At 47.7% G+C, this 12,519-nt stretch overlaps 5 protein-coding genes across 7 annotated transcripts; 2 read left to right on the top strand and 3 right to left on the bottom strand.

Annotated features, from left to right (window-relative positions):
- Nucleotides 1-26: 26 nt before the first annotated feature.
- Nucleotides 27-5,279, bottom strand: LOC136192314 (ras GTPase-activating protein 1-like). Its single transcript, XM_065980852.1, has 25 exons — nucleotides 5,132-5,279; nucleotides 4,788-5,073; nucleotides 4,635-4,705; nucleotides 4,457-4,577; nucleotides 4,368-4,396; nucleotides 4,260-4,312; nucleotides 4,137-4,203; nucleotides 3,989-4,066; nucleotides 3,698-3,921; nucleotides 3,560-3,642; nucleotides 3,432-3,505; nucleotides 3,281-3,365; nucleotides 2,982-3,208; nucleotides 2,854-2,930; nucleotides 2,662-2,789; nucleotides 2,564-2,608; nucleotides 2,245-2,407; nucleotides 2,035-2,177; nucleotides 1,862-1,977; nucleotides 1,719-1,805; nucleotides 1,596-1,660; nucleotides 1,460-1,545; nucleotides 1,326-1,403; nucleotides 1,143-1,268; nucleotides 27-1,084 (listed from the first exon to the last, which is right to left on the bottom strand). The coding sequence occupies exons 1-25, from the start codon at nucleotides 5,263-5,265 to the stop codon at nucleotides 1,004-1,006; spliced, it is 2,727 nt and encodes a 908-aa protein (XP_065836924.1). The 5' UTR covers nucleotides 5,266-5,279; the 3' UTR covers nucleotides 27-1,003.
- On the top strand, nucleotides 150-997 carry LOC136192319 (L-xylulose reductase-like). Its single transcript, XM_065980860.1, has one exon. The coding sequence runs from the start codon at nucleotides 172-174 to the stop codon at nucleotides 904-906; it is 735 nt and encodes a 244-aa protein (XP_065836932.1). The 5' UTR covers nucleotides 150-171; the 3' UTR covers nucleotides 907-997.
- Nucleotides 5,280-5,635: 356 nt separating the features above from the next.
- On the top strand, nucleotides 5,636-7,195 carry LOC136192320 (uncharacterized). 2 transcript variants are annotated; one of them, XM_065980862.1, is made up of 8 exons: nucleotides 5,636-5,762; nucleotides 5,820-5,900; nucleotides 5,956-6,072; nucleotides 6,128-6,169; nucleotides 6,220-6,279; nucleotides 6,337-6,415; nucleotides 6,480-6,785; nucleotides 6,841-7,195. In XM_065980862.1, the coding sequence occupies exons 1-7, from the start codon at nucleotides 5,653-5,655 to the stop codon at nucleotides 6,618-6,620; spliced, it is 630 nt and encodes a 209-aa protein (XP_065836934.1). In that variant the 5' UTR covers nucleotides 5,636-5,652; the 3' UTR covers nucleotides 6,621-6,785; nucleotides 6,841-7,195. The 2 variants fall into 2 exon arrangements, with proteins under 2 accessions (XP_065836934.1, XP_065836933.1); XM_065980861.1 differs by having other exon boundaries at nucleotides 6,337-6,469; nucleotides 6,525-6,785.
- Nucleotides 7,097-9,674, bottom strand: LOC136192317 (interleukin-1 receptor-associated kinase 4-like). Its single transcript, XM_065980857.1, has 11 exons — nucleotides 9,329-9,674; nucleotides 9,135-9,186; nucleotides 8,672-9,081; nucleotides 8,371-8,612; nucleotides 8,226-8,308; nucleotides 8,056-8,170; nucleotides 7,890-7,999; nucleotides 7,621-7,831; nucleotides 7,502-7,573; nucleotides 7,302-7,448; nucleotides 7,097-7,249 (listed from the first exon to the last, which is right to left on the bottom strand). The coding sequence occupies exons 1-11, from the start codon at nucleotides 9,636-9,638 to the stop codon at nucleotides 7,208-7,210; spliced, it is 1,794 nt and encodes a 597-aa protein (XP_065836929.1). The 5' UTR covers nucleotides 9,639-9,674; the 3' UTR covers nucleotides 7,097-7,207.
- Nucleotides 9,675-9,699: 25 nt separating this feature from the next.
- Nucleotides 9,700-12,438, bottom strand: LOC136192315 (calpain-5-like). Of its 2 annotated transcripts, XM_065980854.1 has the most exons (13): nucleotides 12,226-12,437; nucleotides 12,020-12,175; nucleotides 11,765-11,949; nucleotides 11,572-11,713; nucleotides 11,387-11,518; nucleotides 11,232-11,332; nucleotides 11,090-11,167; nucleotides 10,857-11,034; nucleotides 10,679-10,807; nucleotides 10,425-10,621; nucleotides 10,243-10,373; nucleotides 10,046-10,185; nucleotides 9,700-9,983 (listed from the first exon to the last, which is right to left on the bottom strand). In XM_065980854.1, the coding sequence occupies exons 1-13, from the start codon at nucleotides 12,382-12,384 to the stop codon at nucleotides 9,798-9,800; spliced, it is 1,914 nt and encodes a 637-aa protein (XP_065836926.1). In that variant the 5' UTR covers nucleotides 12,385-12,437; the 3' UTR covers nucleotides 9,700-9,797. The 2 variants fall into 2 exon arrangements, with proteins under 2 accessions (XP_065836926.1, XP_065836925.1); XM_065980853.1 differs by having other exon boundaries at nucleotides 11,232-11,518; nucleotides 12,226-12,438.
- Nucleotides 12,439-12,519: the final 81 nt, after the last annotated feature.

Below are 12,519 nucleotides of genomic sequence, written 5' to 3'. Positions count from 1 at the left end.
GTACGTGTTTCCCCACAAACTTTAGTCGCCGACTTGTTGACTAATGAACCTGTAAACAAAACTAAAGAAACGAAAGCAGACAACAGATTACAGCAATTTGTTTGCACATGGAAATTCGATTGTCCAACCCCCACGTGCTATCCGGGATCTCGTCTGTGTACAAACTACAACATGGAGATTCGTTTCGACGGAAAGCGTGCTCTCGTCACCGGTTCCGGCAAGGGCATCGGTCGCGAAGTAGCTATAGCGCTCGAAAAATGCGGCGCGGAAGTCTACGCGCTAAGCCGAACGCAATCAGATCTCGATTCGCTCCAGAAACAGCACCCTGGAATCCACGCCATCCAAGCCGACGTCACTAACACGCAGGAGACGATGGAACGCGTGCGATCTCTCGGACCGATTCACTTGCTCGTAAACAACGCGGGCGTGGGCGTTTTGCAACCCTTTCTTGACGTCACCGAAGAAGCCTACGGCAGAGTCATGGACGTCAACTTGAAAGCGTGCCTCTTCGTAGGCCAAGTCGTAGCGCGCGGCATGGTGGAGCGCGGCGAGGGCGGAGCAATAGTAAACGTATCCAGTCAAGCGTCGATGGCCGCTCTGCGAGACCACGCCGTCTATTGCGCCTCGAAAGGTGCTCTCGATCAACTCACGCGCGTTATGGCTTTGGAATTGGGACCGCATCGGATTCGAGTCAATTGCGTCAATCCGACCGTTGTCATGACGGACATGGGGCGGCTGGGTTGGTCTGATCCAAAGAAGGCTCAGCCCATGCTCGGAAAAATTCCATTGAAGCGATTCGCCGAAGTAGAAGAAGTTGTCCATGCAATCTTATATCTGCTGAGTGATAAGAGTAGCATGATCACAGGTACCATGTTGCCTGTTGACGGCGGCTTTTTAGCATGCTGAGAAAACGCGTCCTTTTTCGTCTTTCTTCCCTGTATTGATTAGAAAATAGTAAAGAACAATATTCTCTTATTAATCGCCAAATACAAATTGTCCGTCGTCATGGTGAGTTGTTTGTCACCGCTTCCTCTTCCTCTTTAATTAGTCGGTGAGACGCTCCAATTAATCGTTTAACGCGGCTCTAGATATAGAAGAGGAAATTTTGTATTTCATTTTGTACATAAAAACAACTGAGGTACCTCTACTTGGCTGAGCTTTTCTAGCTCTTGTTTGTGCGCTTCACATAGCTGATGTATCGTCGCAAGTTCCCTTGCAAGATTAATCGAAGAGATGTCGTCATCCACCATAGGACAATGCGGAACGTCCTAAGGAACACACAGTGAATTCTTTCTTTTTGTGCGCTACCTCGTCAGTTCTCCCACCGATAGTTCATCAATAAATGCAACCAATTTCTCCTTGTTTTTCTCAATGAAAGAATTGATTTTCCACATGTAGACTTCCTACGAACAAGAGCCACGTCTCCCAACGCGAATTCTAATACAATAACCCGTCCTACTTTGCCGCCAAAGCTGATTAAATTGGCTAGGTTCTGTAAACACTTAGCCACGAGTACCAGCGTCCGAGTAGATGACACAGATTTCTCTAAAACAACTATTGACACAACAAGGAAAACTAATTATGATTGACCCTACTCGTTAGACTGCTTAGCTGAGGTTTCACTATGGCGGGACAAAAGAGGCGAAGAAAGAGGAAACCGCTACCAAGACGCAACTTTTACAGCATCTATTTACAGTATTACAATAGTCAGTTCGTACCTAACAACTCTTGTTTTAACTTCGGGAAAATCCTTCCATTTGAGTTCAACGGCCTTCTGCAGACAACCGAACAAATAGCGAAGAGCCCTGAAGAAAAAAATCGTCCCAAGGGACTCGACCTACGCTAGGAGGCACAAACTTACACAGGGCAATTCGGAATAGAAGAATAAATAGCATTAACGGCCTTTTCGAGCAAACTGAGCATCGTCTGCAGATTCGCGGATAGGAGAGAAGCATTCGGAATCTTTTGCGGATCCAGCTACAAATAGAACAATATGTATATAATAAAAACCCCTGAAAAGTCTTTCGTTCTAACCTCGCAATCATCTTCCAAGTCAAGTATATCCATAACGACGTCCCGAAGCGTCGTTTGTAGATAGGAAGCGCCAATCATTTTCATGAATTGATCCATGAGCACGCTTCCCAAAGAATTGCCTCGAAAGAGAGTTCCCCTTTCGCCTAAAGCGAAGGACACGAGTTTTATCACCTCCACGTACATTCAAACAACGTCTCTTGTTCCCTATACCTTCTCTTTCGATTTCCTGCGTCATGATCGTTCGCAGGAGGCTCACCACCTGACGCTCGCAGCGGAATATCCGCAGCAGAGTCGCAGCCAATTCCAAGCGCGACGAATCCTTGCAGACCGTCTCGAGAGCGCGCACGGCGACTAAATCCTGATCCAGCAAAAGCTGGGAGAGAAAAAGAGCCCACATGATATGATATCGTGCTACGGAACGGTTTACTCTGCGGGTCTTTAATAAAAAAAGGTAAACAGTCGCTTTGTATGTAAAACGACCGTTTACCTCTTGCGTCATTATCATGAATCTACTATTAGGTCCCCTTACCTCTTTCAACTGCTTGTACGCTGCCTCGGCCATGATTATTTCATGCTAAAAAAACTTAATTAAAAAATTGAAAAAAATGAGCGTGCGATTTTTCTCACCATAAACTTAGCCTTGATTCGAACAGACACCTTGAGCTGCTGATGAGCCTTCGACAACGTGTTCAACGGATACCACTCGTCTTTTTGCGTCCGATTAGGCAACAACGAAAACGGAATAGAAACAACGCCTAGAGGAAATAGGGCGTCAAACCTTCCGCCAGAAATAAAAAACCAACGAGATTCTCCACACACCAATTACAGTGTCTTTGGACCGCTTTCCTTTGCTGTACAGAGTCACCGTCAGAGTAGTTGCCTCTGATGGAATATCCCTAAGAAAAAATAATCAAGAGATTTTACGACTAGTTATTATATCAATTTACTCGAATTTGAAATCTTCGTTCCACAGAACGTCGGTTCCCTCTTTGGCTTGGGTTTTCGCCAGCTTGATGTCGTCCAACGATACGACGCAATAGGGATGACAATGCTTGGGAAGTTTCTTCGCTTCGACGACGCCAACGGATAGACTTCGAATCTGCTTCGCGCCGCGTCGAAGCGAGGGAACGCGCGACGTTCCTTGGCACGTTTTCGTAATCATGTCCATCCATTGCTAATGATACGAAGAGAGAGAAATATTTTATAGACAAAGAAGGGGGACTGGAGGGGGGGACTTCTCTCTTACCCTTTTGGTTTCCTTGGTGTCAGCTCTGAGGTAATAGAACTGAGTCTCGCTGAAAGCTCTCACGACGACCTGGAAGCAATTGGTCCTGTGGGAAAATCAATTAGTCACGCTTATGCCCCCCTGCCCCCTTCCCCCCGTCCCAAGGTCATGCCTTCCAAATAGGGAATCGTGGAGAGGAGCCACAAAGCCGTAGTTGAGATCGATCATTCCTTTAGGTTTGGCTCTCTAAATTCCCAAATACGTCTATTGCTTTTCCGCGCTTTATTCCATTTTTCCCACTTTTTCGTTTTCGTGAATGAGCAGCTGCTTTTCCGTGTTATTCAAGGTGAATAAGAGCGATTTCCAGTTATCTTTCTTCATGCCTATCATAACACCCCCGTGACCCTAAGAATACCGCAAGCCACCCAGCTGTCTCACCTCGTTTCAACAACCAGCCCTTCTTCTTGATTTCCTCGTTGGGATGACCAATTATTGAACCAACGGAACGCGGACGAAGTCCCGGCGCCACCAAGGCTCCGCTCTCCGTCCTCGGCGCGACGCCGCCACCGCCAAATTTTCCCGCCTTGATTAGCAAGGGTTTCATTAGGAGAACGTTCTCCGCTATGTGCTCCGTTTTGTATCGATCGATAATAGCGTCGAGACTAGAGAATCAACGGGCGTGACGACGACGAGGGGACTGGGGAAACGGGGAGGGGAAGGGGGACTTGCCTGTCGAAGAATCGGCCACCCATTATGTACATGTGTTTCTGTTTCTGTATGCGAAAGCGCGATACGGTCTGACTGCATCTGCGTGCGAGAGAGGAATGCGTGCGGTTTTCATACGATTTTTACGATATTGAGTAAGATGAAAAATCACCTGACACTGAGAGAATAGTCACCTGCCGATGTGTCACTTGGCCGAATAATGAAAGTCCCCAGCTGACCTGCGAAAGTGAAAGTTGGATTAGAAATACGTTATTACTAAGTGATCAGCGCGTACAGTCCATGAGGAGATCTTTGGCCATTTCTTTGGTGATTTTATTACTGAACCATCTGGAAAAGCAAAACAATCTCAAAAATGAATATATCGCGATTATTTCAATATTACTCTCGGCCTTCGTAGGGATCCAAATTTCCCTAAAAAAAGTATACGAACGTGAAAAAGTTTTCTAATTAATTATTTAATTAATTAATTACTGTTTCTTGGACCAAGACGGCCGGCACGAGTCCGCTAAGATTCCTCTCCTTCATCGATCGCACCCACAACCAGTCGTCGGTCACTTGCCCGACGATGATAAAAACGTCTCCGGGCGAGAACCTAAACAGGATGCGCTCCCAAATAATAAAGGAAAAAACCGCACAAACGGAAACGAACCCAATCTCATCCGTATCCGGCGTCTTTTCGTACGCGTACTTCGCAATTACGCGTCGCGAAGTGGTAATCGGCTAAAAAAAGAAAAAAAAGAAAAAAATAGCGCGTTCTGTACGAAGAGGGGCGGGACCCAACCCCACGCTTTTCCAAACGAACCTCGGCGGGTCGAACGGGCCACTCGAGCTGTTCGTTTTCGAGAAGGCACGAAACGTTCGTGTAATAGCCGACGAGATCGCCGAGCGAGGAGAATTGGCGTCCGCCGATGTAATAGTCGCCGCAGATGGCCGTGATTTTGAAATGGTTGAGACCGGTTCGGCCGAGGAAGGAGAGAACGTAGCTGCCCGGTTTGCGCTCGCTCTCGCGCATGAGATAGGAGCCGGGACGCGCCGCTTTGAGGAGACGCTCTTCGGACGTCGTCCGATCTAGAGCGCCGTGGTACCATCTGTGGAGAATTAGGCGGGATTCTTTTTTTTGGCGTTTTTTCTTGCGCGGGGCGTTACTCGTGTTCGGGAGGCGCCGTGAGGTCCCAGATTTCCACTTCTTCTTCTTCTTCCTCGTCGAAGTCGGGGTCCGTGTCGCCGTCCTCTTCCTGCGCTAGTTCGTCGAGATCGAAATAGTGACGCTCTGACGCCATTTTGCTTTGTGCGCTTCTTATGCGCATGCGTAACAGGTTACAGTAATACCATAGATATATGAGGGTAATACGTTACCTGTAAATGATTCAATAGTTTTCGAAGCTGACACCTACAAATTCTTGACACCAACTACTGAGAATTGAAAGTAAGAGTGCTGGCCACTCAATGCAACAGTGGACGTCTCTCTCTCAGGATACAGACAGGTACCACTGGCACATTCCGAATGGTACCAAGTTTGTCATCCTAGTTTGTTTCTATACTAAATCGATAAGTCTCCATCGCTTTCGGGCACTTTGCTTTGAAGACCGCGGCAAGCGCCTGACATGCGTGCATAAATCATCAGTGCAAAGCATGCGCGTGCTCATGCATAAAATCATCGAATAACAATGGGTCGCTTTCTCCAAGTCGGTTTGCTCGTTGTCATGATCGCCGCGCTCATACAAGGTCCACCCTTATGTTCTGACGAAGTCGTCAACGTCAACTGCTTCTATGACCGGTAAGAAATTGAACTCCTCCGACGTCACCAGAGTCATGACTTCAAAGCCTAACGCAGATCAGGCGACGATGAAACGGCGTACTGTTTACAACCGGCCGGACAGAGCAACGGGCAAACGCATTTGACATCGTCGCAAGTGTAGGTCCCCTTCAGCCTTCAGGCATGCATCAGTGACGCAAATGTGCATTCCTAGCAACGGACTTGAAGCCGTGTCGTGTCCGTTGTCGTTTGAGATGATTGCCATTTTCTCTAACAAAGACGATATCATTATCAATACCGAATGTACTGGCCTATCATTATCAATCAACCAGTAACGTTCCCAAATCACAGTCATAATGTCCTTCTTAGACAATTTGATTGTATAGAAGCGTCTACGTAAACACGAACGTGTCGCGAGTCAGAGTAGTGTAAGTTTCTGGCAGTTCTCACTACTATAATATGCGTGTGGCACTTGCAGCTGTGATGAGACGAGCACATTCAAAACAATTTCCGGTCCATCCGACGCCTTCGAGACATTGTAGGCTAAAAAATGATGTTATATTACAGAGGACAACGTTGCGCTGTGTCCGTGTAGACGTCAAAATATTAACCTGCTAACGACGCAGTGCGAATGCGTCGAGCGCGCTGCTGCCGCGTGGAGCTTGGGAGCCGTCCTTACGGACGAGTCCAACGCGTGGTTATGGATTCTGGAACAAGCGTCACCACAAGTTGGGCTACCAACGCTCTAGATGTATTTACATTAGTATCGTTCTTGTTTTGCAGAGCTGTGCAACGTCGACGATTCCGAGAGATGCCTATTTGGCACCTGGCGAATTGAAGTCCGCTGGGAATCCGACGAAAACATCGATATTGTCATAGGAATGCCAGAAGACACAGCGGAAGCGACAGGCGACTGCCACAACTTAAATGAAACAGCAGAAAAAATATGTACCGGAGCTTTCACTGCAGATAATGGACGGTGGATAATAACCCTGGGACCTGATGACCGGAATGGCACTGATGGCGGCTTCGAATCAGCTACGAGTAAAGACGATGTGTGTTATAACTACTATTAACAGATAGTTTCCAACCTGTGTAGTCGCTATTGAAACTGCACCGCCAGAGAAGCAGAATTTTGGCATTACCGTCTGGAAGCGCTCTGGACCGCCCTTTGATGTTTCCGTCACTGTGAAGTACTTTTTCAACGGAGTAGAGGTAGCGTCCGTGAATCCAAATACAGGAGCATCTGACGCCCAAACTAGACCTGCCTGGGGAGTACAACAACTCGATATTCTCAGTTTGAATATCGAAGCTGATCCCGACAAATTTACGCCTAAATGACAACCAGTCTCAACTCAATGGCGGCAAAACGATGTATTAGATGCTATTAGCAGCATGCCAAGAGAACGCACTCCTACTGTATGTCTCACTTTAATAAAATAACCTTTACAAAATGTCGTCATTCTTCATGCGTCTCTGTGTTCGAGTTGTTCGAGCAGGGGCAGTATCTAAAACGCGCCTACGTTCACAAACCGTTACTTCTCCCCCGCTTCCTCTTACCTGTTGGACTTCTTTTCGGTCTTTTCTCTTCGCCTCTGTAAGGTCATCAGCTATCTTCAAAAGATCTTTTACGACCGCTTCGGGCCAATTCGCTTTTTGATCAATGATCTTTTCGACGTCATCCTCTTCTTCTTCCACTAACGATTTCTAAACAAGAACATCGCGCGGTGAAACACATAATTAACGACTCCCTTTCTCACCAAATCGTCCATTTCCTCCGAATCTGCTTTTGGCACGCACGGAGGTAGACCGGTGATCAACTCATAAATCACCTGGACACAAAATTTTATAGTCGTACATTGCTTTTGAATTCGTTTACAATTCCGAATGCAAACGCGTCGACTTTGACGGAAAGAGACCCGCGAAACACTTCTTGTGCCATGTACGCTCGCGTTCCCTGTATCGTCTCCGTCTTCTGCGTGTACGTTTTTCCTTTCGAAACGGACGTCGTCGTCGTCGCGTCCAACGCCTTTGACACGCCGAAATCGGCCAGTTTCGCATTTCCAGAGGAGTCCAGCAATATGTTGGCACTACATAACAAGACTTGAAAAAAAACACCATTCTTCTAATACATATATTTTTTCTCACCTCTTCACGTCTCTGTGAATGTGCTTTGACTTGTGAAGATACACGAGCCCTCTGCCACTGCCGACGCTCACGCGCACGCGCTCTGTCCACGTCAACGGCTTGTAATTGCCCTGCGGCAGATGAAAATGAAAGGAATACGCGAACTGAAAGATGACTGGTGGCCCACCTTGCACGCCAATCGATCCAACAGAGACCCGCCTCTAACGTATTCATAAATAAGACAGAATTCGGGACCGTCGACGCTGTAGCCGAGAAGTTTGACGAGATTGGGATGACCGTTACTAGACGGATATATATATACTCAATTAAAATTCGGTCAGGTTCGTCGTTTCTCACCCCAGTTTGGCAAAGACTTGAATTTCGTTACGAAACAGCGTCCTCATTTCCGCATCCCTCGTCTCGGCCTCTTGCCCGCTGAGCTACAAAAAGGAAAACTCGTGTCAACGGATTCCTGTACGGTTTTCATTGATTATATACATACCTGCAGTTTGAGCTGTTTAACCGCAACCGATTGCAACTCGCCGCCAACCCACATCGCAGCGTGATAGACGGTGCCAAAGCCACCGCTACCCAATAGATGACCACCGTCGTTGTACTGCTTCGAATCGAAATTGTCCGTTTCTCGTCGGACGTCCCCGTACGGGCACTCAACCAAAGAGCCAGGCGGCGAAAGCGGAGACGCAGAGGAAGCGAAGCTTTGAGGGGAATCAGAATCAGAACATCCTGGAGAAGAATTAAATAATAAAATTAATTAAACATATACATATGAGAGGTTTTCTTACGTGTCATCATGGCATTCGCCTTTTCCTTTGTGGGCGTCGTCGCCGCGCTGTCGCCAATCGTCAACGATGCCAATTCGTCCCTCAATTTTTCCCGCTCTAGTCGATTGATCGCCGCCTGGGCTCTCTTCCTTCTTTTCTCCTCGATGCTCTCCCCCCCGTCGCTTCCACTCGATAACAAGGAGTTGAAATCCGATTGATCTTCCTCTTCGATCTTCGTCTCCTCTTCCTCTGTTTCGACTTCGCACACGGTCGTGACGGTCTCGGGCGGCGGCGGCGACGACAACGACGGCGTCGACAGATGAGAATTTAGAGGAGAAAAAGCCGACGGGGGCGGAGTCGGAGGCACGGGATCTTTGCGCGTGGATCCATTCGCGCGAATCTCGAGATGTGGAACGTGTCGCCTTTGTCTCCTTCAGCGCAAATGACTTCAACGTACAGAGGGAAAAACCTTTAACACACTTACTGATACTGATTAGACGTAGGTACATGTACGTCACGAACTGCCGGCATTGAATCTAAAAGGGGATTTTTCCCGCGTCGTAAGAAACTATCCGGGAGCCAAAAGGTCGGCTACTTTTTTTTCCCGGGGAAATTGCGTCATCGCTCGGGTCGCGGGGAGAGATCTCGCGGAAATTTTTCTTGTGTGGACGCGCGTACCTTTGAGAACGAGATTTGCCGCTTCGGCGTGCTCCATCGCCACGAGAAGGCGAACGAGATCGCGAACGCGATTGTTTCGCGATCCCCAGTCGTTGAGCACTTCGTAGGTCGCGCTGCCGCCGGGTCGCATTAGGGACATGCGAAAGAGCTCGATTTCGGTCGTCCGATACTCGGGCATCATCGAGGCGAGCACCTCCCAGTTGCGGGGCCCGGGAGGATCGAGCAGCTGGCAGAGGCGCCGTATGATGCGATAGGGCACGTCGCGAACGTACATGTCCGGGACGACTTCCATTCGACTCTTGTTCTGCATATGTGGATGCCGTGGTCGCAGAAAATGCGTAAGTGTGATAGCCCGGACGCCTTTATAGCCGTTTTCGAGTTACGTCAGTCCGTAATAGAAGTGGGGAAAAAAAGACAAAGTAATTTACGAAAAAGGCATTGAAACGTTTGGGGTTTTTTTTACTCTGTCTCACACGCTACTTAGGTCTTGGCTGAAGAAGACGGTTGCTGTAATAGAGCCCTGCGTTGCTTCATCTTTCTGACTTCGACGTCCCATTAGCTGCTTTGAGAATTGCATTGACTTCTCTTTTTTCACTTCAATGGGCAAGTTGACTTGTCCCAAAAAATCGTCCACAAGTGCATTGTAGTTCCAAATCTGAGTGCACATGTAGAAACCTAGCCTGGGAGGCTACACTACTACTATTATTCTTTCAGTACCTGCAAGATAATTTTTGCGGTGCGTGGACGCTTGACGTAAAAAACAAACTGGGAATTGAATATCGGATCAAGGGTGCTTTTCTTCACCGGCGTACGCGCTTTAACCCCTTCGCACGAGACAATAACATAGGGATCTGCGCCTACGTTGATCAAAACGTTTTGATTAGTCTGATGCAATACAAAAATGTGTACAGTACCTCCTCCAAAGACATTGCTCGACTTCAAATTTTCGCATCCTTGTATTTCAACCGTGACAATGGCAGTCGGATAAGTCGAACAGCACATCCGATAGCACGGTATCGGCGGAGGAACATCGTGTCTCAAAAACCTGCCACGATTCTACAAGACATTTCCCCTCAAAAGCACGAGAATCTCTTACTTCGAACGGCTGTCGTTCTCGGTGAAAATTCGCAGCAAATACTCGCCCTCGACGCGCGGTTCAAACGTCGACGGTACAATGATGTATCGACCCTCTTGGAGATCAAAACGGCCAAACACCGAACGCGAGTCGACGAACGTCACCGTGCCGGCCGTCTCGTAAATGGTATGCAAACGATAAATCCTATTCTCTTCAACCTGAAAAAAAAGAAAGAAATTGTGTATAAGGATGGGTACTCATTCCATTTTCTTCACCTTCATAATGAGAAAGCCTATGGTGAGATTTTTTCCTTCGTTTCCTTTTCGCTTCAGACTTCGCCTATCTTGCTGCTGCAAGGATATCATCGTGATTCCCTCGTCGTCGTGTCGCACGTCAAAAGCGTACTACAATTAAATTCCTATTAGTGCGTTGGATACTGCTTTTCCTATGTACTTGGGGATTTTTCAGAAACGTGTCCTTGTTGTTGATGCAGCCGCCCGCCTTTTCGCCTATCCACTGTCCAACGTGCTTCGCTTCGTGCCACGTCTTGTGAATGCTGAGTATGGACGTGTTGATGATGCGGCAAATGCTGCACTGGGTAAAGTATTTGCTCCAGTCCTCAAAGTCCATCCTAGACGCACAAAGGTTCCAATTTATTCGCCATTTCTTTTAATTAAATATCTCACCAAAACTCGCCGTCGTCGTCAAAATTCAATCCTATTCTTTTCTTCTCTTTTTCGGGCACCTGTTTCCATTCAGACGACCTAATCAGAAACGTCCCCTATCAAACTCGCCCCCATGGGCTGGCTGTTCTCCCAGCTCCCTCACCCGTCACTCCACGGCCCGTTCCACTCCTTCCCACCCCAAGGATTCCTCAAACGTATCATGAATAATTTCTTATCGCGAAAGAAGCCTTCTTCGACGACGACCTGGAGAAGAAATCGTAAATAAACACGAGGTTGATCACCTCGTCCCCAACAAACCTTTTTCACAGCCGTTATGCCGTAAGCGTGCCCTTTAACCAAACCTACGTCCATCTTCTCCTCGAGAACTTCCGGATTGGCTGTGATTGCACAACTCAGCATCGCTTGACGAGTCATGGCCTTTTCCATATTCTAAATTTAGGAAAAATATTTACTTGTTCTCTTTGCCCACTTTTTTTTCTTACGCGAAATAGCTCCTTTCGCTTGCCCTCGTCCGTGCTGTAATTTCCGCTATCGAGTTTAATGGTTTCGCTGACTCCACCGCTGAAATCCACGAGGGCATCGACCGTGCTGCCAGCATTCAAAGCTTCGTAACATCCAGCTAGTCTATTAAAATACAAAATTCATTAATTAAATATTTGAATTATTTTTTCTTACTTAGCATAGGCTTTTTCGAGAAGTGGACTCCAGAATTCGTTTCGCTGCTTCGAATGGCAATAGATGAGTCGGCCGTTCTTCGTCGGCAAACGATCGTCGATGACGACTTCGATCATTTCGCCGAAGCGCCAAAAGCGAAACTTGAAAATGCCGGCGTACTTTTCGGGCGCCGCCTCGTCCCATTCCTTGTTCGTACACACAAAGAATTTTAGTTAGACCGACTGCCACGCCCATCTATCTCTTTTCCCCCCCCACCTGCTGTTTCACGTCGGGTACGACGTGATTCCACAGCTTACGCTCGCCGGCCAACGACGCGCACGCGGCGACAAACCAACAATTGCCCACTTCGCCTTGATTCAAGTCGTTTCCCTCGACTCCGTCAACAACCAAGCGCGGATTGTCGCAAATTTCCTACGCAAAAAAGTTACACGTCGATTTGTTGCTCTCGCTTTCTTCCTCACCCCCGGACGCTTCCACTCGATCGAACCCGACTGCGAACTCGAATCGAGATAGAGCGACGAAGCATCGGTCGGAAAAGAGACGTCTTCGAAGAGATAGCCTTCTTTTTGGGATCGCTTCTTTAGAGTCGAATACGATTGTCCGTTGTAGCGTTTCACCATCGTCTCCAATTCCTCGTTTCGCTATGTGTGTCTGTACGAGGGAGGAACGAGGAATCTGATGTCCAGTATGTTCTTGTTCTCTATCGTCATCGATCTTCATTGAATAAATCTGTCTTCGTGGGAGTGAATTTCTGA

This window comes from Oscarella lobularis, chromosome 10 (genome assembly GCF_947507565.1).
Source record: "Oscarella lobularis chromosome 10, ooOscLobu1.1, whole genome shotgun sequence".
Lineage (NCBI taxonomy): Eukaryota > Metazoa > Porifera > Homoscleromorpha > Homosclerophorida > Oscarellidae > Oscarella > Oscarella lobularis.
The sequence above is the reverse complement of the archived record's forward strand: the minus strand, read 5'-3'. Positions and strand labels throughout refer to the sequence as shown.